Source organism: Jaculus jaculus, chromosome 7 (genome assembly GCF_020740685.1).
Source record: "Jaculus jaculus isolate mJacJac1 chromosome 7, mJacJac1.mat.Y.cur, whole genome shotgun sequence".
NCBI lineage: Eukaryota > Metazoa > Chordata > Mammalia > Rodentia > Dipodidae > Jaculus > Jaculus jaculus.
Window position 1 is genome coordinate 83,297,522 of NC_059108.1, and position 27,456 is coordinate 83,324,977.

Here is a 27,456-nt window from a genome sequence, read left to right on the forward strand (position 1 = left end):
TGGAGGCAGAAAGATTCCACCCCAATATTTGGCCATACACGATCATACACAGAGCCACTCTTGGTTTTCAAAATTTGTCAATAATCATTACACCCAAGAGTCAGGTATATCAAAACAGTCAGGCCTGTTTTACTGCCCAGGATTCATGGACAATCTCATCCCAAGTAAGACTTCTGGCAGCATTGGTTATGTGGGCAAGCCATACCATTTCTGCAACCCAGCCCCACTTTTACCAAATGGATGAATACAAACAGGAAAGGTAAAAAGAGAGAAAGGAAATAAATGAAAAGAGGATGGACTGAGAAAACAGATGTGGCATAGAAGCTGATGACTGCTAAGCTGTGCCTTGGTGCCAAGGTGTCATCATCTGACATTGTCCTTCCTCACTGTCATCTGTGGGAGAGGTTGGTGTTCACTTAGATTCTAAGTTGCAATGAAGAAATAGCCATAATGGAGATTTCCTTTCCTTTAATTATTGGGACTTCATTAAAAATACCCTGAGTGTATGTGAGAAATTTTGTAGTGAAAATGATCTTAATTGTGAATTTGATTGTCTACTGGTCTCATGACTCTAGACAGCTAAGACAAGTACTGTCACAGCCATGAAAGTAAGTATTAATTCTTGTACCCAGCTCTTAAAAAACTGCACAGAGGGCCAAGTAAAAGACCAGACTCAGGACTTGTCACTGTGTATTACCCTTTGTACTGCTTTGTTGGTGATATGCACGCCTCTGACAGAAGATTAAGATAGACGGTGATTGGTAAATACAGATAAGACACAACAAGTTCTATAAGCTAAATATAATTTTTTAATTCAATATTCATTGAAAGGTGGACTACAATTCATCAATACTATTGAAAATATTTGTAAAGTACATATTTACCTAATATCTATAATATATAGGAGTAAAAGTGCAATAATAAAAATAAACTCAATTTTAAAATGGGCAAATGTCTAAATTAGAAATTTGTCAAAAATGACAAACAAATGGACAACACATATATGAAAAATATGCTCAACATTCCTATCAGGGAAATGCAAATTACAAACAAAATGAACTATGACCTTGCTCCAGGATGAATAGCTTTTATCAAATATAAAAAAGAAAGTTAGTGCTATACAAAATGTGGAAGAAAGAGAACCCTTTCATGCTGTTGACAGAATATGAACCAGTATGGCCATTGTGGAGAACATTAAATTAAAAGTATTATTACTGTGTGATCCAGCAATCCCACATGTGCATATATATCCAAAGGACATACACACCTGCATGTTTGCTGCAGTGATAGTTACAATTGCCAGGAAGAGGAAACAGACTAAATGATGAATGGATAATGAAAATGGGGTAGATACTCACAATACACACACACACAGGAATTCTATACAGCCAGAAAAAGTAATGTAACCCTGTCACCCACAACATGGATAGGACTCCATGTTAAGTTTATACACCAGGTACCATAGGTAGAATCTGAAACAGCTGATTTTATGAAAGTTGAGAGAGAATGGTAATTATCAGAGACTAGAGAGACAGTGAGGGAAGAGGGTTGAAGACTTATTCATTGGAACTACATTGTACTTAGATAGGTGTAGGAGGTTTGACAATGCCATTGCAGAAAGGGTAACTATAAATGACAAGAATTACTGTATAATTTCTTAAAATGAGGAGGATGCTTCTTCATGTGCACACCATAAGAAAGTGATAAGTTTTAAGAAGGCAGATACGTTTACATTGAAAAATATTACACAGTGTATACATGTACTGAGATATCACATTGTACCCCATAGACATGTTAACTGTTTACATTCTGGTTAAATAATTTTAGCTCAGAATTTTAAATTCCACTGAAATTATGACCTAAGCCTGGAAACTCATAAAATAAAATAGCTCTTCTTCAGTGATGGCACTGAACAATCTCCCATAAGAACAGCCACGGAGCAGAGAAGGAATTTGTACTTTTTCATATTATAAAGCAATGAATCAAAAGGTTCATTTCATTAAGTCAGTATCAAGACCAGAGTTTAATTATTTTCCTTACTCATACCTCTGTTACACTCCCCTCACCCTGTCAAGGCCCTTTCATTCAATTCCTGAAGTGGACCACAGAAGAACTAGGATCAATACAGTCAAGGCACCACTATCCTGAACTGTATACACCTGTCACTTAGAGTATACGTAACAAATTTAGTCCTAGGAAATTTCATGTGCTAACTTGCTTTACCTTGAAGAATACCATCTAGAGCTATTCTAATAAACATTTCTTATGAAATTAGTTGTAATGTTTTTTTAAACAACATGCAAGTATGTGAACAAAGAACAAAATCCATAACTTCCGCATGACTGCCTTATGTCACATGTGGCAGGTAGTTAAGTACAAATGATGAGAGAGCTGCAGCCTGAGGCATGGTGGGAGATCTGTGGACCAACTGGACCTGTCCACTTAGGCTCAGCAGCTAGCTGTGAAATGAAAGCAGAGGGTCAGCCTGGCAGCTGAGAGCCAGAGCTAGTGGTAAACTAAGTTGTTTATCCTCGCTCATTCAGGGCCAGGCTTGAATGCCATCCGAATAATTGATTTTCTCGTAAATGTGTATCTCTGCTTTATATGGAGCTGAGACAGTAAAGCAGCATAGCCTCAGGGCATTTAGAATGCACACACACACACACACATACACACACACACACACACACACTCACTCTCTCTCTCTCACAAAATAGCAAGATTTCAATATTATAAAATATAGGGCCCAAAAGAGGAATTACTCATGGAAGCTCTCAGAAACAATTCTGAGCATTGTCAATTTCAGAAGCCAAATGCTCCTTTCTATTAATGGTGCATCACTTTTATACCTTCATATGAGTACACTAAAAATTAATTATTAATTAGATGAGTGATATGAAATATAAAAAGCAGAGAACTTAGTTACAATGATTTCCTGAAATTATCATAGACGGGCTTTATGACAGAGGCATTTCCCCAACCAGAATCTCTGCACTGCATTTGTTACAATCAAGTTTCCCCAAACACAAACATTCTTTATGTCTTCTCCCTAGAGATACAAATAAAATGTTCCTAGAAGTGAAACTAACATGAATGTACTAGATTAATATCTGAGGTCTCTAAATGGTCTTTTAATATGCTAAATTCATTACAGGATTCTTTAATCATGGTTACTACCCCTGGCACCAACTTCTTACCTAAAGGAATTCATGTACACAGCATTTATTATTTTCTCTTAAAGGCCCCATTTTTTAAGTTGTTCACTTCCCAGTAAAAAGATTCATGTCACAATCAGCTATAGCAGAAACATCTCTGTGGCTTACAAAGCATTGAGGAACACTTTCAGGTAAACATGACTATGAGATAAATTTCTATGATGTGTATCTCATTTTCACATTACTTCTATAACCAGAGTATGGGGTGATAAACAAAGCCCCTAAGTCTGAATGAAGAAGTGTGACAGGCTGGGCATGGAGGCACACTCCTTTAATCCCAGCACTCAGGAGGCAGAGGTAGGAGGATCACTGTGAGTTCGAGGCCACCCTGAGACTACCTAGTGAATTCCAGGTCAGCCTGGGCCAGAGTGAGACCCTACCTTGAAAAACCAAAACATAAAAAAAAGAAAGCAGTGTGACAGGAAACAGGGCCAGCTAGTGCATGGTTTTCCTGTTGGGGCATCTGTTCACCCAGGGGCTCAGCTCTAAGACCTCCTATCCGCAACTAGCTACTATCTTCCATGGCATAGAAATTGCTCAAGGTTCAGGAGTCTTTTGATTGAACTTTTATAAAATGTAGTAATTCATGTATTTTTCCAAATAAAAGTCAGTTTAGTTATCGATATGGAGTTGGGTGATAACCAACAGGGGTCCCCTAGGCATTGGAACTGGAAGCTACTCAGCCATTATTTTTCTGTTTTCTATTTTTGTTTGTTTGTTTGTTTTCTTTTTTTATTTTATTAGTTTTATATTCAGCAAATACAGGCAGTTTGGTACCATTATTAGGCTCATCCGTGACCTACCCCCTCCCCATTGGCCGCTCGTTGTTGAGGTATATGGGTCGTGCATTTTGGGGTTAGCCCACTGTTATTGGTATTATAAATGTCTCTGCATATCATGACCCAACATGTGGCTCTGACATTCCTTTTGCCCCCTCTTCTGCAAAATTTCCCTGAGCCATGTTGGGTTCATTTTTGGTCTGCTTCAGTGATGACGTGTTGGGGGCCTCTGAGGCTCTGGCTCTCTGATTTGGTAGGAGTTAATTTTTCTCTGTGTTGGTCTCCTTCCCCCTTGTGCTGGTATCCAGTTCATCAGGAAAACAGCACCCTTGCTTGTTTCGCCAATTTTTCTTAGTTTCAGCTAGGGCCCTTTTCAGGTATGATGGGGTGGCTCTCTCCTTAGGGTCTACATGTATCTGAAAAAGAGAAGCAGATTCTTCAACAGAGAGTAAGATAGCACCAGGACAAATGAGATAACCCTTACTTTTTTTTATACAGAGTTTAATAGGTGTAGGCCCTCTTGTAGCCCAACATTGATGGCAGCCTGATATTGGAGAGTGGGCTTATATTTGGATATGGTTCTGATTTGTTTCCCAGCTCCAGCTATGGGTTCCATACCACTGAGGGGATCAGTTGGCCAAATCAAGAGCAGTTGGTTCCCCACCATGGCTGTGTGCCACTATTGCACTTGTGTGGGTATCACAAAAGGTTATTAGCTGCTAAGTAGGTTAGACCATGAGTTGGTTGGACAGATATTGGTCATTTCCCCCAGTCACCCATGTAGCACCTTCTGGCACTAGACACACTGACTGTCTGGGGACTGACTCTCTCCTAGCTTCCAGCCATGCAGTTCCATTTTATGTGTCAGCTGCATATGGTATCTTCAGCAGTAGGGTCTTACCACTGACCTTTGGTGGGTCATCAAGTACTCTGACAGAAATCTGTCATTCTTTTAGGAAACCTTGTAGGTCTCTCTGATCAAAAGCTCATTGTGGATGATAGCCCCATGCTAGTACTGGGAATTATAGGTCAGTGCCCTCTAAGAAAATGAGGAAAAAGATAACTAATATACAAGAGTTAGAGAGATGTGTGTGTGTGAGAGAGAGAGAGAGAAAAAGAGAGAGAGAGAGAGAAGATGTAGAAGATTTAGGTTAGACTTGATCCTACCCTCTCCAGTGTCTTGTGGTTCAGGTGTTTCCTGCAAGGGCCTGGTGAAGGTTTAGCCCTTTGGTCTGCCTTTTAGGAAGTAGAATTTTATGGTACCATTGCTGTTTGGGTCTAGATTTGTGTTTCTCACCCCTTCGATACCTTCCCCTCCCTCTCCATCCATCCTAGTGTCTACTCCATGAGATGCTTGCTGGGTATGTAAGGTTTCAAGGTAGGGTCGCCCTCTAGCCTTGGCTGACCAGGAATTCACTATGTACCCTCATGCTGTCCTCAAACTCACAGTGATCCTCATACCTCAGCATCTCAAGTGTTGGAATTAAAGGTGTGCCCCACCATTCCCAGTAGAGAGAAAGAGAGAGAATGGGCACACTAGGGCTTCTAACCACTGCAAACAAACTCAAAATGCACCACCATCTTGCACATCTAACTGTTGAACCTCGTCTGCAGCCCCATTGGCCATTTTGGTTCAATTTTCAACCCGATGTTTTTAATGTCATGGATCACACAGATGAATTAAAGAAAAACAACTTGTGATTCAAGGTCTTGTATCATTCACCTTGATGAAATCCAGGCTGTGCAGGTCTGGTGTAAAGTGAGCACACATAGATGACTTCTGGAGCAGCCAACACGTATTCAGCTAACCAGAAGGTACATGAGAGTTGCTGATAACGAAAGAAATATAGCTAGAAGCAAAGTCCTGGCTCAGTCATGCTAGTGTGTTTGTGAAACTAGAACTCCAGCAGGCACTCTCAGAACAAGGAGCAATAGTGACAGGGTCTTTCTTTTTCCTTAACTCTGTCACAGTAGCCATGTTACATTGAGCTAGGTACTAGATTTCTCTGGACCACAGCTTCATCACCAGCAAAGTAGAATGAAATAACTTCATCTTACATGTGGCCTGTGTAACTGGTCTAACACGATGTTATTTTCCATGGTAAATATTGAATGAGTCAGGTACTGTTTACCATATCCTACAATGTAATAAGTATAACATACGTGTAACATATAATAGTATACTGTGTATATGTAAAGCAACATTAATGATGCATACTAAAATAAAACTAACACCGTCTTGTTTTAATTTTCATTTATTTATTTGAGAGTGACAGAGAGAGAGAGGGGGGAGAGGGAGAGAGAAAGAGGCAGATAGAGAGAGAGAATGGGTGTGCCAGGGCTTCCAGCCACTACAAACGAACTCCAGATATGTGCGCCCCTTATGCATCTGGCTAACGTGGGTCCTGAGGAATTGAGCCTAGAACCAGGGTCCTTAGGCTTCAAAGGCAAGTGCTTAACCACTAAGCCATCTCTCCAACCCCCACCTTCTTTATAGGGATTCACATGATGTCAAATAAGTTGTTGCCTTTCTGTTGTTTATTTCAATGCCAAGTCCTTGAAAGACACCTGACATGCTGCATGTCACCCACCATATATCATGTGTCTTACCCAAGCCAAGCACTGGCATTTTTAGGTCTTTTGGGATTGTTTGTGTTACTTTAGCTAAGGGAAGCTTCCTCCTTTCACTTTAAAAAGAGCTCTGAACTCCCAGGGAGTGATCCCTAATGGGGAATCAGCCTCTGGCCTCTGAAGGGGCTACCTTCTATTTAAATAACATACAAAACATGCAAATGAAGGAGAGATTTTAAGGCTCCAGTGATTATCTGTGGCTTGTAGGAACAAGTGGGATGCCACTCCTTGAGGCAAAAGGAGCTTGGGAGTAGCACATGGTCATAGAGGTCCCAAGTGAAGCTCTAGTTCCTCAAGAACAAGCCAAAGATAACGTGGGGTCTGTGTTCCATTGCTGGGGACTGCGAGGCAGGTGCAAATCTGTCACATGCCACACTGGCTTTGTTCCTGAGCCTGTTGTCCATTTGGCTGGATGTCCAAATTAAGATATCCACATCCCTCAAGGGTCATGTAAGGTTTGAACTAGGATCCCACAGCAAAAAGCTCAGCTCTTTAGTACACTGCTCCCACCAATGGGATTATAATAAGCAGAAATAAAACCCGATCTCCTGGCTCAGAAGCAGGCTCTTTGTCTTTCTGTGTTTTCACATTTCACTTGCTCACCTTTTATTCTGCCCCTTCTCCTCCAGGAACCAAGACCAGGCTGAGCTTCTTTCTGTGCCTGTCTGGACTGTTTTCTGAGACGAGATGTTTGCATTTAGATGTTGTAGAAAAGGTGTTGTTAGGTGTGGTTGTTTGTGGTTATGGCATTATATTTTAGTGGCAAAATAATCAAACTTGATATAATTAGCCCATTTGGGTCTTTGGTCTATGACAATATACATGTCGTTTACTCAGTGGAGACTCAAGGAGGCTCATAACAGCCATAGGAGTTAAAGAAGAGTTCAACTCTTTGATGTGTTTTTTACCCACTTTGAGAAACTAATCTGGACTAAGATTCTCATTTCTGAAACTAAGGCTTTTGCTTTTGCACAGTGCTATATTGTTAAAAGTCACATTACAGGGCTGGAGGGATGGCTTAGTGGTTAAGGTGCTTGCCTGCAAAGCCACAGGACCCAGGTTTGATTCCCCAGGACCCACGTTAGCCAGATGCACAAGGTGGCCCATGTGTCTGGAGTTTGTTTGCAGTGGCTGGAGGCTGTGACATGTTCATTCTCTCTCTCTCCCTCTCTCTCTGCCTGCCTCTCTCACTCTGTCAAATAAATATTATTTTTAAAAACGTCACATTGCTAAGTTAAATTTGGGAAGCTCTTTCTTCTCCATAAACAGATACGTGTGGGTACTTCCAGGTCCTGTCCAGGTTCTCTAAAGTAGGGAGTCCACATGTGTGTAACTAAGCAGTTCACCCCTCCCCCTACACACATGTACACACCATCAGAGGGCTGCATGGCATTGAAATGCAGTTTATCAAACGGTGATTACACCTATAGTCCCAAAGCTTTAACATTCTTTTCTTTCTAACTCTTTAAACTGTCACTCAAAAAAGTAGAGCAATGGCTGCTGTCCCTCATCCTCATCCTCTAGGTCCAGCTTCCCATGTGACTGAGGAGCAGACCTGCTGATTGCTGGTGCTAACCCATTGCATGGCTCTGGAGAAGGTCTTCCCAACTAATCCTGCCTCAGCAGCAGAGCCATTTTAACATTCTTAAATCACTTGTACCTGGTGTCTAATAAGTATGGGACTCAAAGTCATGTTCTGCTCTTGTCTTAACAGAACCATGTCCCAAGGGTGAAGAAGGCAGTGTTTGAGGGAAAGCTGTGTGGGCAGCACAAAGGTTGCTTGTGAATTTTTGCTCTGCAGTCAGAGGAGAATCAGAGGAGCATCCCAGATGCATGATGCATTGGACAGGAGCACTTGCATGCATTTAAATCATGTGTAGCTTACTTTTTTTACTGATGTAATTGTGAAATATGTTCTTTTTGCATTCATAATTAGGGGGTGGAACAGATGGTGAAGGCTTAGTTTAAAATAATCTGTCATTAAAATAACCTACCCTACTGGTAATTCTTCTCTCTAACTGGAGTTAGGTCATAGGAAAGGAGTTTAGGGTGTCCCCCCACTTCTGCATAGGAATGTAGACAAACAAAGCACTAATTTCACAGTGGCTATATACATGAGAATTGTCCTTATAATGGCACTGTAGTAAGATTTCACTCTGAGAAATTGGGCTGCAGTAGAATATGCATAAAGAGGAAAGCAGAGACAAAACTCCTCTGACAAATATAAATCCATTTAGCACAATGCATTAAACATTAGTATACCCTCAATCATGAAGCTGTAGTTAGTTTCATACCCTGCGAGGAAATAACCTCATCATTTGATAAACACTGTGAGAGGCATCCAGCTTTTGGGGTTAAGAAACTGTGCCATACACTTTATATGTTACGTGGATGTCAGGGGATATAAATTATAATTACAGGCATGATTATCCGAGCCGCTGAAGCTCCTGACTCCTGCGTCCATGCCTCACTCCTCGTGTGTCTGCCTCCTTGACTCACTGGAATGTGACAAAGGAAGTCTCCTATCTCCCCTGTCTGCATGGCCAGGAACTGTTTTCAGTAATAAGAAAACTGTCTTGATAAATCAGATGCTTGCGTGTCTTTAAAACGTCAGTTTTACTGTTTCTTCTGAGATGCTGTTCTCCATCTGCTTTGAGGAAAGCAGATAGATTTCAGCACGGCTTTACAGTAAATCTTCTCGAGGAGGGACTAGCGTTAACATTTGTGTAGGCTCCTTTTCATCTTAATCCAACCTTAGTTAATAATCAGAAAATTCTACATAGTGGGTAAGAAGATGTAATTAACCCTTTGACCCTGGAATCTTAATTGGTGCCTGTTGAAAACAGTGGGCAGTTTGGGGGAATTTTTTTTTTTTTTTTTTTTTTTTGTAAGTAGCTTGCAGTGATTGAACAGCACAGTGTATAATAGCTTTCTCAATTCAAAATTTTAAAAAATTCCACAGAACTTTCAGATTAATCACGTTTGGTTTCCAAGACTACTGATTGAATGTTTCCTTCCTCCTCCCCTCTCTTTAAACTGGGACTTCCAAATTAGACCAATACTGATGCTAGTCTTCAAACTCCTCTCAGAAGTAGAACACAGCTAACTAAAGGCAGGGGCGGCCTTGAGACAGAAGAGAATGGCTTTGTGTCTAGTAGCTTGCTAATCAGCTGTTGATCTGAGCTCACTTCCTGTTCTGTAGCTGAAGGGTAGTTATGGGCATGTATCCCAAATTAAAGGTAGAGTTGACCCAAAATCATAAGTGCAAGTGAAAAGATACTTAATTAACTAGGTATGTGAACCTCTATTTTGACCAACAACTAATCTAATGAGTGTTTGCCCCTCCTACAAAGGCTGTCATTTTTAATTGAACTGAGTGGATGGATATCTCTGTGTCATGTAGATATAAGCTCATTTTGTTCTCCTCAGGAAGTTGAAACATGTGTCAGAGCCTCGATTTTGCCAGACAGCACTGGGCAGTTGTTAGATGGTGTGCTTATTAACATCCCATGGTTAGCCTCTAGATGTTTCTGCCCCCTGCAGGGGAGCTGATACCTCTTCTAGGTTTGAAACCTAGTATAAAAGGCACAGTTGGGCTGGAGAGATGGCTTAGCGGTTAAGTGCTTGCCTGTGAAGCCTAAGGACCCCGGTTCAAGGCTCGGTTCCCCAGGTCCCACGTTAGCCAGATGCACAAGGGGGCGCACACATCTGGAGTTCGCTTGCAGAGGCTGGAAGCCCTGGTGCGCCCATTCTCTCTCCCTCTATCTGTCTTTCTCTCTGTGTCTGTCGCTCTCAAATAAATAAATAAAATAAAAATTTTTTAAAAAAAGGCACAGTCCCCCGAGAATGCAAAGGCTGTGTGGACATGGCAGTTACTCGTCTCTTCAGGAAGGCCAGTGAAAGAAGAGTGAGTGAGCAGGTATTACTGTTACTGGAAGGGCACACCTGACTAGGCTCAGAGCATGTAAACAAATAGAACTACACAGGGGCTGGAGATATAGTTCAGTTGTTAGATGTATCCACAAAGCCCTGAGCTGAATCCTCAACACATAAAACCTCTAAACATAAAACCTCTAAAACCAGGCATAGCAATGCATGACTGTGATTCAGCTCAGGTGGAGCCAAAAGGATCAGAAGTTCAAGATTATCCTTGGCTACATAGTGAGTTTGAGGCCAGCCTGAGCTACTTGAGACTCTGTCTCGAAAGAAAGAAGGAAGGTAGGACAGGAGGGAGGAAGGAAGGGGGAAGATGGAGGAGAAAGAAAGAGGAGGAAGAAGAAAAGGAGGAGTGAGAGAGGCAGGAAATCACTCTGATCCTGATATTGTAAGAATAAGAACATGCCCAAGACCATAACAGAAATCATGGCAACTAAATGGGCAAATATTCTAATTAAACTCCAACAGTGCTCTTTGGGATAGTAATTTCCATACCTTTTAGTCATCTTGCAATGTGTGACATACAGGGAGGAGCCTTGAGAAGAGGTGAAGCTAGATTCAGTAGGTCTGGATGGAGCCCTTCACGACAGGAGACAAAGATCAGTAAGCTATAACCCACCATTGAGAAATTCAGTCTCAGTAGTGAGAATGGAATTTCACTTGCTAAATTTAGTCACCATCAGCTGGGACCTCAGATAAGTTAACCAGGTCCATATAGAGCTATAAAGACTTTTGTAATATCATGAGAGTGAGAACGATTTAATCCTGACACTACCATTAGCTGGTGATGCTGCTACCCAGCTATGAAGCACCTCTGTGCCTCAGTTTAATTCATTTGTAAAATGAAGGTTTTTCTCTCCAGGCCCTCCATCAGTCCTCACTGCTCCAAACCAGCCTTCTAGTTGGCTGCTCTGGAAATTCTCCTGTCATCTGTCTCTGTCATCCTCTGACTCAACTGTGGCAGGCTATGTTTGAAAAAAAGTGGCTTACTTGGTTCTCTGTAGTTGTTAGAATGAATAAGAAATCTTCCTGGGGAAAGGCAAAAGGGAAGGATCCTAATCCTCAAGAGACATCTTGTGTAAGGTAAGGACATACTAAGAAAGTGTGGGGAGGAGCCTTGTTTCCTTGCAGGCTAATTTCAGGTACAGGGATAGTGCTTGACTCAGCATATCTAGAGCCAATGTGCAGGAAGACTGAGTGAACAGGTATCACTCTCATTGGAAGGGCTCACCTGACTAGGCTCTGGAGATCAGGCAGTTTGTCAATGGCAAGGAGAGTCTATGTATCCAACCTGTTTCCAGGGGAATCTGCAGACCAGAGGTAATTAGGTGGCCTCCTGTGGAAGTGACTTTACTATAATACATGTCTATATCATAGTTAAGACTGGATAATTTATAAAGACCAGAGATTTCTCACAGTGCTGGAGGCTGTGGAGTCCAAGGTCAAGGGCTCCACATCTAGCCAGGACCCTCTTGCTGTATCATTTTAAGGAAGAAGGGTGAGAAAGTACTGGAGAGGGAAGGCAGGAAAAGGGGCTGAAGTTGTTCTCAGGGAAGCCACTCCTAAGAACAGGACCCATCTCCAGCACAAACAGCCTAAGTGTATTCATAAAGGCAGGCCCCCTACCTAATCACTCTTTAAAGGTCCCAGCACACAACACTGTCCCATTAGGGATTACATTTCCAATGCATGAACCTTGAGGGACACATTTAAACCATAGCATTTGAATATATATACAAGATTTAGTTTTCAGTATTTAAAGAGACTAAAATTATTGCTAAGATTTGAAGAGTATATATTCCTATCTGAATTTTACACACTTCTTCCAATTTTCTATAGTTCTAAAAGCATGTCACTGGGTTGGAGAGATTGCTTAGTGGTAAAGGCATTTGTCTGTGAAGCCTAAGGACCCAAGTTCAATTCCCTAGTGCTGATGTAAGCCAGATGCACAAGGTGATTCACACGTTGTTTGTTTGCAGTGGCAAGAGGCCCTGGCGTGCCCATTCTCTATCTCTCTCTTAATGTTAATTAATTAATTAATTTTTAAAGTATTCCATGAATTATGTTTCACATACCTTGTTCCAAACATAGGTTTCCTGTAAATTCAGCCTTTGTTAACATCACTAAGATTTAAAACTTCCTTTCCTGTGCAAACAGTGCTTGTTTAAAAAAATAAATAATGTAAAACAAAAGATGTGAGGGTGATGGAGGGCATAACATACATTTGGACTGCAAGAACTTGACACAGACGTTTTCCCCATTTGAGTGGTATATTGCAGTAGGATTCCATGGTGGTTTCTTCCATTTATCAAACTGGAATCACAACCTTCCATTTGAAAAGTTGGGCCAAGACTCCAGTTCCAGATGACAGGGCAACCACGTTTTATTCTATGTTCTTTCTTCTTTTGTTCCCAGGAGGTAAAATAGAAACTCAGTCTATCACAACAAAACTTTAATACAGAGTTTGGCAAACAGGTTTGCAGCCTGTAAGGTTTCAGCCCATAAATATTCACCCATAATGCATTGACTTTTCCTGTTTGCTCTAACACAGCAGGCACTGAGAAGGGAGAAGACATGATCCTTTATTAATTAGTAAATTATTGATGCTCATGCTAGTTCACAAGTAGTGATTTTACTTGCTTTTCGTATAAGAGCGTTTTTCCCCCTTTCATTTCATTAAACTTTCCATTCCTGTTCAGCTACTTTAATAGAGAATCTTGCTGATTTAATCTCAGTAACCACTGAGTCCCAAAATAAAGGCAATGTCTCATAAAATCAGCATAGCCTTACTTTATATATGAATGTAATGTATCGTGATCAAAGTGACATAGACACAACAAAGTCCCTGAAATAAAGAAAATCTTGTAGTTGTTAGTCCTTTAATTTGTTCATGTATAATGCAATACTAAAATGTCCTAGGACTTCTGTTACACATAAAGGAAAAAAGGCCTCAAATTCAATATGGTGCTTTGTATCAGTTGCCTTATTGTCTATGTATTAACCTATGTATTTGTTTGTTTTCCTGCAGTCCCTGGATGGCTTTGTATTTGCACTAAATCAAGAAGGAAAATTTTTGTATATTTCTGAAACAGTCTCCATCTACCTAGGCCTCTCTCAAGTAAGTAGAACAATTTATATTCTTGGCAGTGAATGTGAAGATTCCTTCGGTCTCCTTTCCTTCCTTCTTCAATAGATAGTCTGTTTAGCATGGATTATCAAATGTATTATTTCGTGGCCCCTACCCAACTCTTCTAAGTCAATGAGAAACCTGTCAGTGTCAAGCTTTCTGAATAAACTTGTGCTCTAAAACTTTAGCTCCCCTTCCCACCCCCATAAGGATCATTATTAATTTATCAAGAGCAAATGAAGTTTCTTGCCTCAATTGTTTTGAACTTTGAAACCTCTGCGCCCGGTAGGAGAGGGACACACTAATAGTGCTTCCCTTGTGTCCTATTACTGGATGTTTGTGGAGTCCCCTGTGCTATCCTGGGAGCTGGCACGATGGCAGGAGTCATTTGGAGTCAAGAAATGCTGAAAGAGACCATTAAAATGTGTTGCAGGGAGGGTTCCAGCACGGCTCTGTTTGCAGCCTTTTCAGATGCTTCCTAATGCTGAGAGACAGTTTCATAAAGTAAGATGAAGATCGCCTTTCATGATGTGCTGTGTAATTGTTCACACATTTTTGCCAGGGGTGAAAACAAAGGAAATAGGGTATGATGGGAAAAGGAACAAAGTCCTGGATGTGAGTTTTTGATAGTCTAAACTTTCAGTTCCATTGGATTCCAAGGCACAGTCTATCTACTGAATGTCCTGAAGTATGGTCTGCAGTTCAACTAATTATCCAGATGTTCTCTCCATAAAAAGTGGTGTACATCTGATATTTGTGGCAGGACAGGTGTTCCAGCTGAGTTTGACTGTTTTCATCTGGTGGTTGGGAAGGAGGAAAACTTAGTCTTGGCAGGAGGATTTTGTATGTATGTGATGACCTGCCACACTGGATAATCTACCTCTCATTCAGTTGCCCCTCAGCTAAAGATGGGGATAAGATTCACTCTCCTTGTAAGCAAGTCCCAGCCAGACTCACAGCTTCGAAGGTTGGCATAGCTCTAAGGAGCCTTTTGGCTGTTAGGAAGTTTGCTGGGTAACAGCTAAATCAAGACAGACATTGGGAAATAATAGGGAGAGAGAGATTTGGCATTTGAGAAAGGCTGGGGAAGTAGAAGAGACGCTGCCAAATTTGATTATTTACTGTTGAGAAACCAAACATAGACTGTAATCATGGACACTTCCTTGAAGAATATGCAAGCTCTTGATTGTAGTGTGCAGAATAATTCTGTAGTACAGGGACTTCCACAAACCAAGGGACGAAACTGAGTTAATGTTAACTTGGTGTTAGTACTCTTGTATCTTGTTGAAATCTCTACTTTTGTAATAGCCTTTAATAGACTTTAAGCCTTGTCTTAATCTTCTTGGGACCTAGTACTGAGAATCTTGGGTTTTGGAATCGGTTCGCCCCCATGCTGTTAATGCTGTGTAGGGCTGGGAATGTCACTGCTTGCTGTTCCACGATGCCCACATTCATCTGTTTTATGTGGAATATCCAACAAAGTCTAATAAGCCAGTAAAGAAAAAGGATGAATAATTAGTTTAAGCAGGTAAATGCTAATTAGGGAACTCCTGAAAAGCATCCATTATGTACCAGCTCCAAATACATTTTACAGCCCTGGTTAGTGGTGTAATCCAAATTCTGTCAAGGCAACTGCATTTTCTGTAATTGAGATGTGTATGTTTGCTTTGCATAACAGATGGCTCTGTATGCTTAGACTGATAGCTAGGAAAATAATAATTGCATTATTCTGGCCAAAAGAATATTAGCTCTTGGGTTTTGGCCATTTCAGTCAGTCTTCCTGCCAGCACAGCATATGCACATATATGGATTGGATTTTCAAGGAAATTGATGCATCTGGAATAGTGTGGCCATCTGAAATATCATCTGTTCAAGAAAAATTTGGCTTTAACCCTGTGCTGGGTTCTCTTTAAAAGCAGTTTATTTCTCTGCTGCTGTACTATGACACTAAGACAATCTTTTCCTAAACTCAGAAACAAGTCATTGAGGTTGCTGCAGAATAAAAGATCGTGGAGAAGTGACACGGTGCCTGGCACCTGCTGTGCCATCATCCCCTGCTTGCCCATGCGACACACTTAGCTCCTGCTCACCCTAGCGATGGCTTTTGAGTGTGCCCCAGTCATTGGTGTCTTGACTTCTAGGCTCTGACCCTGGTTGTGGCCTGCTTGGCATTCTTCCAAGGGTGTTGCAATGTGGGTAGCATTGGGCCTTCACAGGTAAAGTGGAGAGAAGCAGGGAGAGCCCTGAATTTGGAAGCAATAATGAGGGTAAAGAAGGAGGATGGTGCCCATATCAGAGTATGCAGAGCTCAAAATGGAAGTCTAAGGCCAGTTCTTGGAGGATAGGAAAATAACCTGATAGGATATGTGTTTATAGGCTTTTGTGCATAAGGAGAGAATTCTATGTTGAACTGGGACAGGGATTCCAAGGAAACTGCGATTCTAAGAGCCTAAGTCCAAGTAAAGAAATGAAGGTACATGGGCTAGGGAGATGGCTCAGTGGCTAAAAACACATTATGCATGAGGGCCTGAGACTATCTGAGTTCAGTTCCTCAGTACCTATTAACAAACTAGGGTGACCAAACCCATCTGTAACCTCAGTCCTGCAGAGAGATGGAGACAACAAAATCATGGGAGTCTGTTGACTGAGAAATGAAGGTACCTGAGCCACAACAGTGATCTTTGCTGGTGTGGAGTGGCAGATACTCACAGGTTGTATCTGAGGAAGGAATCAGTGGATTCAGTGAAACTTTGCTGTTATGCCAGCACACACACACACATGCGCGCACGCACTGACACGCTGACAGACTCAAGAACACAGAGCCCCTCCTCTCCTTTTTAAGTAGTTTTGTTAAATAGAAATGTGTGACTATCTGCAAAGACTCCTCCAGGTAAATGGGGGAGGAGGATGTGAGCACATCAGTATGTCAGGGGTCAACATAGCTTTGTCTGCATTTCTCCCACCTTTTATTTTCTCCCAACACATAAGTAAATTCAGTGGCTTAAAAATGACTTATACTTAAAAGTAATTTGGATTCTTTTCAGTTCATGAGAAAGCTCAGGAGGTCAACATCCACTTAGCTCCATGGGTGAGACTAGGCACAGAGATGGCAGAGCAGACTTCCTCTTTCATACTCTGCTCAGTGTAGGCACATCTTCTGTTGGGGCCATGGGTGTGATAACCAACCACTCTCTTTAAAGTGTGCTCGTACTGTTGTGATAATGGGAATTGACTGAGCAATGACCAGGCCGAAGTATTCTCAGCAGTGCCTTTTGCCTGGCCCAACCCAATGGTGAGTGGGTGGATGGATGTTTAATTTCGCATTCAAGGTGTGGTCCAGCCTATAGAAGTAGTCCCTATCGACTAGCTCTCTTACATGGCAATGATCCTCAGTTACTCACAACTTCCCCTGAAAGAAAGAGCCCCACCTAGTGAAACTGATTGTGGTTTGTAGAGATTGACTGATGTGTCCCTGGTGATGACATTCAGAGCTGTTAGAATCAACTCTGATCCCTGAACATAGTGGAATTGGCAGAAATGAAAATGAAGAAAGAAAACAGAATGGTTTCCCTAGCACTGAACATGTAGCAGTGGGAGGCAGCCAGCTTTTATGAAATCTCTTTCAAAACATAAGGGGCTTCATCACCAGAGAATCCAAGAATGGAATTACATCGTAAATAAAAAGCATTGCTAGTAGATATCAGATTTAAAGCTTACAAAATATTTATGTGTTGGCTCATACCTCCTCTTTCCATAAAGGATTTAAAATAAACATATGCAATTAAAATAATGTCAAAAATATAACAAGGAATAAGGAAAAAGATAAACTAAAATGGATAATCTGTTGCCACAGAGTAAGAAAACCCAAACAGATGCTGATACAAATGGCATGTAAGCGGTCTAATAAAGGTTCAGTTTTAGCTGTGAGCTTCCTGGTAACTAAAGCAAAAATGGAAATACAGCAGCCACCCTAACTAAGGAAACACTGCTTCTCAAGAAAACAAAGTTGTTCTGGAACTGAAATCTGAAAATCTAGATGTCAACAGATTATGACATAATGATTCGCTTCCATGGAGTTCACATTGATAGCAAGGCTGTAAAGATCCATGCGGCAAACAAACATACTGTAAATCTCTTGAGTTCCTCCTGAATAATGGGTGTGCTGAATTTCCCTGTGTTTTGGGATCCAGATCTCCTCCTAGCACTGGCTTATTTGAGAATCTATGTGATTTTCTGATCGATTTTCCTTCATCTATACTCAGATCCTGAGTGTTCTTCTAAGCCCTTATAAGAAATCACTGTAGCTGTGAGAAACAGCCAGCATGGGTCTCAGTTAACCAGAGGATAAAAATGAATTGAAAGCTTCCAGAAACATCTTCCTGTGTGTGAGGTAAAAGGTGACTATACTGAAAAACACCTAAGTGTTTCCAGGTTAACCAAGTTCTGGTTACAACAAAATGGCCGCTGGAACAAACCCGAATGTGGGAAAAGCACCCTTCCCACCAGCTGAAGTTTCCCCAGCAGTGTATTGCAATCAACCCTCCTTCTCAAGGCCAGCCTCTAGCCAGTACTGAGTCCCACCCTCCTGAGATAGTTCCTGATGATGGCAAGCCAGCCAGAAGGTAGATCCACACAAATTGGCTTGTTCCAAGGCAATTTGCTGAAAGGGGCAGGGTGGCTGCAGCTATAAGAAATAAAAGAGGTGAAGGTGGAAATGGGTCAGTGGTTATTTTAAATTTGCTTTCATTTTTAATCCATGCAGATATATTTACCATAAACTCTTTTCCCCATCCTGTTGTTCATCTCCATATTTTAGATTTCTCTGCATTTGTGTTATAGAATGGCAAATAAAATTACAGCTACAGCACACAAGTACAAGGTCAAATAAATGACAGAGCTCAGTCTATTTGTGAAGCTATTCTGAAAGGGAGCCCATGGTGCCAAGTGTGGTTTATTTGAATAATAAAGAAGAATTAGATTCCCCTGATAACTTGGCTGAGGGCCAATAAATCACTGGAGGTTAAAGAAGCTTTGCAAGTGCCATGTCTTTCTTTCCTCTCCCCAAGTGCAAGCATCCTAGACTGTCCCATGATCTGTTTCTCAATGCAAATCAAGTGGAGGTTAGTATGTGGTTGATGCTTTCACTTCTATGCTTTTAAAAGGTATGTACATGTATATGTATGTATGTATGTGTGTATATATATATATATATATTTTTTTTTACGTATTTGATGAGAGAGAGGGAGAGAACTGGCACTCCAGAGCCTTCAGCCACTGCAGTCGAACTCCAGATGCTTGTACTACCTTGTGTGCATGTGTGACCTTGTGCGTTTGGATTATGTGGGTTCTGGAGAGTCAGTCCTGGGTCCTGAGACTTCACCTTAACCGCTAAGCCATTTATCCAGCCCTTATGTATAACTTCCTTGGTGGGGTGACAAAAGGAGATGTGACCTTTCCTTACAAGTTAATAGTCTTGTGTGGCACAGTGTGTCCTCGAGAGCTGCAATGTAAGGACAGAAGAGGTGGGATGATTTCAACATCACAGAGGACAGGCTACAGTGGAGCCAAGTGTTGTGTTTTACAGTTAGTGTTCAAATGTGCGCAATACTAGGATCCCTGGGTTCCTTTACAAAATAAGGGTGACTACTGCTTTATCCCCCCACCAAAGTCTTCCAAGCAGGCATACCTAAATTGCATCATTTTCTATAGCTTATAATGTCCCCAGCCCCTGCCATCAGTATGTCTACATTTTTCTCCTGCACTAATCATAAAAAGTTCATCACTTCTGGGTGCAACAAAGAAAAATGCCTTTTTGAATGTGGAGGCTCTGAAGGTTTGGAGACTATTGAGAAAATATAAGTATCAAAATAATTCAGAGACAGTACAAGGCATGGTGGCACATTATCAATTTACAACATTTAAATTGATAAATGCTTGGTGGTGGAGGCCTACAAGGGCACTTTGAAAAGCAAATAGCGACCTGGTGAAGAAATTGATTTTCCCCCCCGAAAATGACTGCATGATGCATCATTTGACTGCATGCTGTCCAAGTGCTTGACAGAGATAATCTCCGCAATCCCACGGGTGACCTTATCGTTCTCACCAGGGCAACTTGGTCTGCGTACTGACTTTGTGTATGTCAAGGTTCCTCCCGGCAGGATCCTTGGGGGAAAAAGTTCCTCTGTTCGATCCAGATATTGAACTGCTCACTCTTCCCCCGTTCTCTTCCACCCCGCCCTCCCAAATAGGCAAACACGCCTCTTTATTTCCTCCGTAATTATGAATGAGCTGGCCAAAGGATGCAGCCTGGCTCAGAGCATCTTTGTGGAAGCTCTGATTGTATTTGGCTTGCCTGGTTCTCAGGCAATATAGTCTTTCAAGGCCGGGATGTTTTTTGGTTTTTTTTTTTTTTTATTTTTATTAGAAAGAGTAGAAAATTCCTACAGAGCTCACCTGAAACAGAATGGAAGAAGCTGACCTGTTTCTCACAAAAGCTTTCTCTCCTTCTCATTTCATAATGGTGACACCAAAACATGATTCTGTCTTAATTCATACATATTAGTTTGCTTTGCATCCAGTGATTGAGAGCCGTGCTTTTACAATGTTAAAATTATGCAGCCATTCCATAAAGGCCAAGGACCACGTCCTTCAGAGCTGTTTGCCTTTATATCCCAGTGGCAGACCTCTCAGCAGAGAGTTGAGAAATCCATGAGGTTTCTTCAGAGCTGCCAATGTTTGGAAAGTATTTTTATCCAAGGAAGAATAGTTGACAATTTTCTATTGCTGACTTTTGTCTGTTGGCGTACAAGGACGTGTGCATGTGAGAGTGTTTATATCTGGTGGCCACACGCTTGTTGAAAGTCACAATTCTTGATTAGCTATTTCTTGAAAGTAGCAGATCTGCTGCCTGGCATGGCCCCCTGAAGCTCCAGTCCCCACCACCTCTGACACCCTCAGTTCACCATCCTCAACCCCTTTTACCTCCTCCTTTCATCCACAACATTAATTCTGAGTGAACAAGACGTGCTTCCTTGCTTTTGACAAGATTTGCTGCAGTCTCATGCGACAAAAACCCAACACTCATTCCAGATTCAGAAAGTAGGATTTATAACAGCATTTTAATTTAATGTTGGATGTCGAACATATAAAGAGATCACAGTAGTACTAGAGCTGAAAATTGATGCCTTTTTTATTAGTGTCCTCTCAGAAGTGGGTGAGGCGCTGTTTGTGCAATGGAGCACGGAGCAGCACAGTCAGATGAATGAGGATATGCTATCTGCAAGGAATCATATTTCAAGCCACTGTCGGCCTCTATTGATGTGCTCAGAGTTGAAAGGTTATGCTAGTAAATGCCATCCAAATTTCCAGCATTAGAAATCGGTAGAATAATCTGCTGGCTGTCACTTCATGCTCAGCCAAAATGCACCACATGGGGATGTTGTACTTGTTTTAATTCCAATTCAATTTCTTATTACTGGGGCATTTCTTTCTCTATATACCCTTACCACTCCTCAAATGGGACTGGTTTTTTATATTTTATAGGTCTTCAGGGTGCACTAATATTAGTGAAATAGATATGTGACATCATAGGTGAGAATTGTGTAATTCGTATTCATTCTTGTAAACATATTTTTCCAAGTAATGAGGCTCAAACATGGAACATTTGGACAAAGGGGCTTTTGTGGTTACAATGGATCCCAGACTCTCAGGACAATTCAAGATAGGTATGTCATTATTAAAGGTAAATGTTAAAGAAGCTCACCATCTGCATAGGTGTTGAAAGAATAAGAGAAAAAAATGAAGTTGTAGTATCCTTCATTTTATAAGAAGGAATCTAGAGTAAGAGAAAATGACTTTCTAAGTAGTGAGCTTGCTTTTTTTGTGCAGATGAAATGAAATTTTCTGATTCATGTTTGATGTAGAACACTGAGCAAAAGTAAAATTAGGGAAAGTTAGCCATCATACTAAACCTGTAATTTATTCATTTTTAAATAATGAAGTGGTGTTTTCTGAATTAACCCATGTATTATTCATACAGGTGTAGGTAGTATAATGTCCCTCGTTTTCTGATAAGCAATTTACATTTCTTTGCCTGACAAGCAGTACTTTCTATATGGTATTAATTGAATGGCTTATTTTGTTATGCTAAGTTGGAAAGTAAAGGTAATTTCTATACATAATGTGGTGCTTATGTAGACAATATATGCAAACTAATACTAGTAATACTAATACTCATAAATTGCTAAATTCATGGGAATCCAAATTTCATTTCTATATACACACATTAGATCCATATTAGAGTTTAGGACTTAAATGAGAAGACATGGTTTCAGGACCATAACATGGCTACAATTTGAATGAACATTTTTTATTGAAAAATAATAAGGAAATTGACTTCATGTTTTTATATACATTCTAGAACTAGGCTGATAAACTGAAAACTATGCTGGTTCTAGGCATCAAATGCCTATGGCTTCTATTCTTTCTGAGCCTCACTCCCACATTTGGACAAGTCTAAAAATGGAGTCTCTCTTTCTCTAAATTGTCACTTTTAAAGAGAATGCTACAGCCATATTTAATATGTGTTTGATGTATATATGCAACTCTATGTGTATTCACAAGTCAATATTCATATATGAATGGATACGATTGGTTTCTTTCTGATTTGGTTTTTGTGTCTGTTGCATTTTTGTCTACTGGTATAAATAATTTCCAAAATGGTCTGCTAACCCAGCAAACCAAGTTTTCCTCTGGGGTCTTCTCCTACAATTGCACATTTACCACATTCAATAACAAGACGAAAACTTCCTCCTACGTTATTAATTTTTAATGTGCTAGCAGATTAAATCTACGGCTTTCAATAACTATGCAAACTTTTTGAGAGGAAGAAAATGTATGCAGAAAAAGTTTTCCCTGGGAAGGAAAGAGGGAGTTTAAGGTTGAATGTTTGGGGGGAAATTTAAGGCCTTGACAAAGGCACTACAACATATCTCTGGACCAAATGTATGCTTTGATAAGTTTCAGAAGCACATTGGTAATTCAGCATTTGGGTGGCAGGGAAGTATCAGTAATTCCATTTCATTTTTTGGCCAAGCTTTGCAGAAGCAAACTTTACTTTAAGAAGTGTGTTACCCCTTAGGCTGTCTCTCCAGGTGGAAGCATTGTGGAAGCTTGGGCTTTCTGTTTGTTTAGCCATTTGTTTGGCCATGCAAGTGATTGAAAACTGGCTGTTGTTTAGTAAAGAGCTAAGGCATTAAGAATGGTATCACAAACTCTGGTTGTCATTCTCCCATGGGTTCCAGAACTTAAAAATGCTCAATCCTACTGTATTGAGATGCTTAGGTCAATCATTAGATTCCTAATAATTAAACTTGACATTTATTAGGAGCTAAAAAAAATTGCTCAAAATGTGAATGGCTAAGCAAAGAATAGATACAGAAAAATGTTTCCAGAAAATAGGAATGGTAATAATATTTCTAAGGTGATTCTCTTTTCCATGAAATGTACAGATTTGATCATAATGTTCACTCCAGTAGTGTCCCTTCAAAGTGTTAGGTAAAATGTTCTGCATGCTTGTGAGGCCCTGTTGACATGACTATGCATGAGAAAAGTCTACACCTTACTGAGGCTGCATGATTCACATTCCAAGGAAACAAAAGGTGTCAATGGCACCAAGCCCATGAAAGATGACAACAACTTTCCAGTTCTTTAATTTCAGTTGATATTGTGGGATTTGCAAAGACAAAGAACTGTGCCATCCACTACATTTCAGCACCTTATCAATTGCAACTAAATCATTCAATCTCTGAGATTCATTCAGCTCTTTAGTGAAAGTATATATCTGCAACCTTGGGTGTGGCAAGCACTGAAGAGTTGAACCAAAGAGATTTTGAAAATGTCACAACCACTCTGTGACACTGTGTGATGTGTTTATCCATTTATTATCACCGAGAATACCTGGGGTGGTACTCAGGAAATCAGATAGTGCCTTTTTAAATAATTATGAAAGAAGAACAGATTAGCAAGCTGAGGGGAAAACAGACAATCCTGCATCACGATGTTACTAATATTGTACTGTTTGGGGCGTCAACTTCAAAGTCACAACAGAGTAGTAACTCACTACAACTGTCAGCAGTGCTGAGGAGAGAGTGCCAAGTCTGAGGATTTCTAAAACACAAATGCTTCCTGGAGATGAGATCCAAGCTTGCATTTGCAATTTATAAAATTAAAGACACACTTAGCCAGGCGTGGTGGCGCATGCCTTTAATCCCAGCACTCGGGAGGCAGAGGTAGGAGGATCGCCATGAGTTCAAGGCCACCCTGAGATGACAGAGTTAATTCCAGGTCAGCCTGGACCAGAGTGAGACCCTACCTCGAAAAACCAAAAAAAAAAAAAAAAATTAAAGACACTCCACTGGTGGTGCTTCCTATTGTCAGTTTCTGGCTGAATTCATTTTTTGTCTGTTACTCAGTTGGTCTTTAGAAAATCAGGAAAAAGAACCCTGGATTGGGATCTAGCAGACCTGGTGTGGGTCTTCTCTCTGCTCTGAATCAAGCAAATGACCTTGAACAGCCCACATCTTAGTATTATTTAAAATTTCAGCATTCTTTTCTTCTTTAAGGTCTGGGCTCTCTTGCCATTCACTCAACAACACTGGACATTATTTTTTTCCTGGGCACTGGAGCAGTGATGAGGGAAGGAGCCTCAGAGAAGTGTACTATTTTATTTTTAACCTTCAAAGGAATTTAGTTGAGCAGATGCTAGCCCCAAACTAGTCAGAGGAGAAAAGGAATGATACGGCATTTAAAGGGCACATCTCGCATATCTACTGGGCAAAGTAATTCTGGCTGAGCTTCAAAGGATGTACCTTTGATGGCAAAGTAGGTAGGCTATGCAGTGAGATCACATATGGCAGGCTGTCAAAGTCTCCTACACTTTTGGTACATTTATATAAGTGCAAATGGAGGCTCTTAGATGGAGTTCCTAGCAATTTCCTGTTAAGACTGCTTTCAGATTATCTGATATTATTTGACTAAATTATCTCTGTAGAAGCTGAGGACAACTTTTATGATCAAATATTTTGAAATTAGTTTTCCTTGTTGGCAGATTATCTGAAATATGAATTGCTCTCATTTGAGCACTCAAAATTGAAAGGCTTTTGGTAATGGCAATTATACAAAAACAAGGGACTGGAGTGCTGTATATCACGCTGAAGGGGAGATGTTTATAGGTCAGTGATGTCAATAGCTTTAGTTCTTTAGAAACCTCGTTGTTACCCTTTTATTCTGAGCTCATGCAAAGGACAGGCTAATTCTTTCTAACGAGGGTAATTCATCTCCAAGAATACATACTGATTTTACTGACTTTGGGCATTTAAATATAGTCAATTCCTATTTATTACATTTGTCAAACCTTTCACAAGGCATCTGAGGATGTGAAAAATGGGAAAGACATTAAAAACACATAAAAGTCTAAATCATTCTGAGGTAGTCTGATATGCAAATTGACTTGCACCTTCTTAAAGCTTTTTCTTGTCTGTAGCTCTAGGACCTGTGGTCTTCTGTTCATATGTATGGCCTCACAATTAATAATTAACAATAACTAGTAACTTTCATATGGGCTACATACTGTTCGAAGTATATTACTTCAATTAAAGTTTATACTCTTAATTATTGTTAGGTACAACTACTGCCCCATTTTATAGATAAGAAAACTGAGGTAGAAATGTCAAATAGCTTACTCATGGTCATACAGCCAGAAAGTAGCAAAGCCAACAATTAAGCTCATCCCACTATTAACTACTATTGTCAGCTGCTTCTAGATAATTTTAGGTAACTTGTGTATAGCTTTAATTATTCAGGTTACATAGATTAAGAGAAACTGAATGTTGGAGCAATTAAGCATGTACTCAGAGTCATAAAACAGGTAATCACTGCATGACCATTGTTGCAGTCAGGTTCACATTGCTGACAGAAATCACCCAACCAAGAGCAGCTTCCAGGAAAAAGAGGTTTATTTTGTCTTACCCACTCGAGGGGAAGCTCCACAATGGCAGGGAAAATGATGGCATGAGCAGAGGGGTACATCACCTCCTAGCCAACATAAGATGGACCATAGCAACAGGAGAGTGTGTCAAGCACTGGCATGGGGAAACTGGCTATAATATCCATAAGCCTGTCCCCAACAATATACTGCCTCCAAGAAGCATTAATTTCCAATTGCCATCATCTGGGGAACATAGCATCCAGAACACCTAAGTTTATGGGGGACATCTGATTCAAGCCACCACATTCTGCCCTGACCCCATAAACTGATCCATACATGATTTAGAATGAAATGCAATCATCCAGCTTCAAAAGTTTCCATAGTTTTTATAAATCCTAATAATTGTTCATACACACCCATAATCAATGGTCTTTTAACTGAGCCATAATACCAAAAAAAATCCCCTCAAAACACATAATGGCACAGAATAAACATTCATACTGCAGAAGATGGCATTGGGCATAGCAAATAAATATTCAACCAATATAAAATTTAAGTAGGGCAAACACCAAACTCTGTAGCTCCAAGTCTAACAACTCTAGCCAGTGACAAATCTCTAAGTCCACTAATTTTAACAAGTAACAAGTCTCTGGAATTCCAATTCCACCCCTCCAGCTAGGCTATTCACAGTCCTGGAAAATATGGGGCCAGCAGCTTTCCTTAGCAGCCATCTTGTGGTCCCGGCAGCTCCACTGTGTCTCCACTGCAACCTACGGTTCATCCTCATGGCCCCCGTAGTGTCTCCATGCAGGCATCCAGCAAACCTGCTTCACACTGCCCATGGCCATTTCCAAAACACAAGACCCTGTTGCAAATTCAATGACACTCTTTCCAACATTTCTTATACTCCACAATACCAGGTTGGGTGCCAATTTGTTAATCCACGGCGGGGGGGGGGGGGGAGGTGAATAAAGCAGACTTTGAAGAATAGGACACTTCTTGAGCATTTAGGCCCCTTCAAAAGAGTCTACATACTTTTGCTGGCCCAGTACAGGTGAGCTGGCCCAATCTCAAAGGTTGTAATCTCTCAATTACAGCTGAATGTGCAGCAGTTTCGGCCTAAAGATTTCTCTCTGTGCCATATCCCTCTGCTCACTCCAGTTCATTTCTATGCAAACCAACCCTGCACAACTTCTCAGGATATGGGCATAAGAGCAAGTTTCTCACACAAACTGCTAGCCCAGTCTAAGGAAAGCTCTTTCTCACCCTCATAAGCCACAGCTCACAGTCCATAGTTCTTACTGCATTTCAGGTCTTTCAACTATGACCAAAATAGTCCACCAAGCTGTACTTACTTATTGCACTGTAAGGCATCTCTTAGGCCAAGGTTTTAAGTCCTTCCACATTCCTCTTGAAAATCAACTCCAAAAGGCCAAAGCCACATAGTCAGGTATCTAGTAGCAATTCCACTCCTCGGTACCACTTACTGTTGCAGTCAGATTCGCATTCCTGGTAGAAATCACCCAACCAAGAGCAGGCTTCAGGGGGAAGCTCCATGATGTCAGGAAAAACAATGGCATGAGCAGAGGGTGGACATCACCCCCTGGCCAACATAAGGTGGACCATAGCAACAGGAGTGTATGCCTAACACTGGCATGGGGAAACTGGCTATAATGCCCATAATCCCACCCCTAACAATACACTGCTTCCAGGAACATTAATTTCCAATTGCCATCAGCTGGGGAACCTAGCATCCAGAACATCTAAGTTTATGAGGGACAC

The 27,456-nt window shown here is 40.8% G+C and overlaps 1 protein-coding gene across 10 annotated transcripts in view; it reads left to right on the top strand.

Moving 5' to 3' along the window:
- The window catches only part of Npas3 (neuronal PAS domain protein 3), an 895,400-nt gene that overhangs the window by 621,746 nt on the left and 246,198 nt on the right, over window positions 1-27,456 (top strand). For all 10 annotated transcript variants that reach the window (XM_045154346.1, XM_045154347.1, XM_045154348.1 and 7 more), the window contains one exon: window positions 13,590-13,679. In XM_045154346.1, the coding sequence (XP_045010281.1) occupies window positions 13,590-13,679 (90 nt within the window). The remainder of the gene's footprint in view (window positions 1-13,589; window positions 13,680-27,456) is intronic.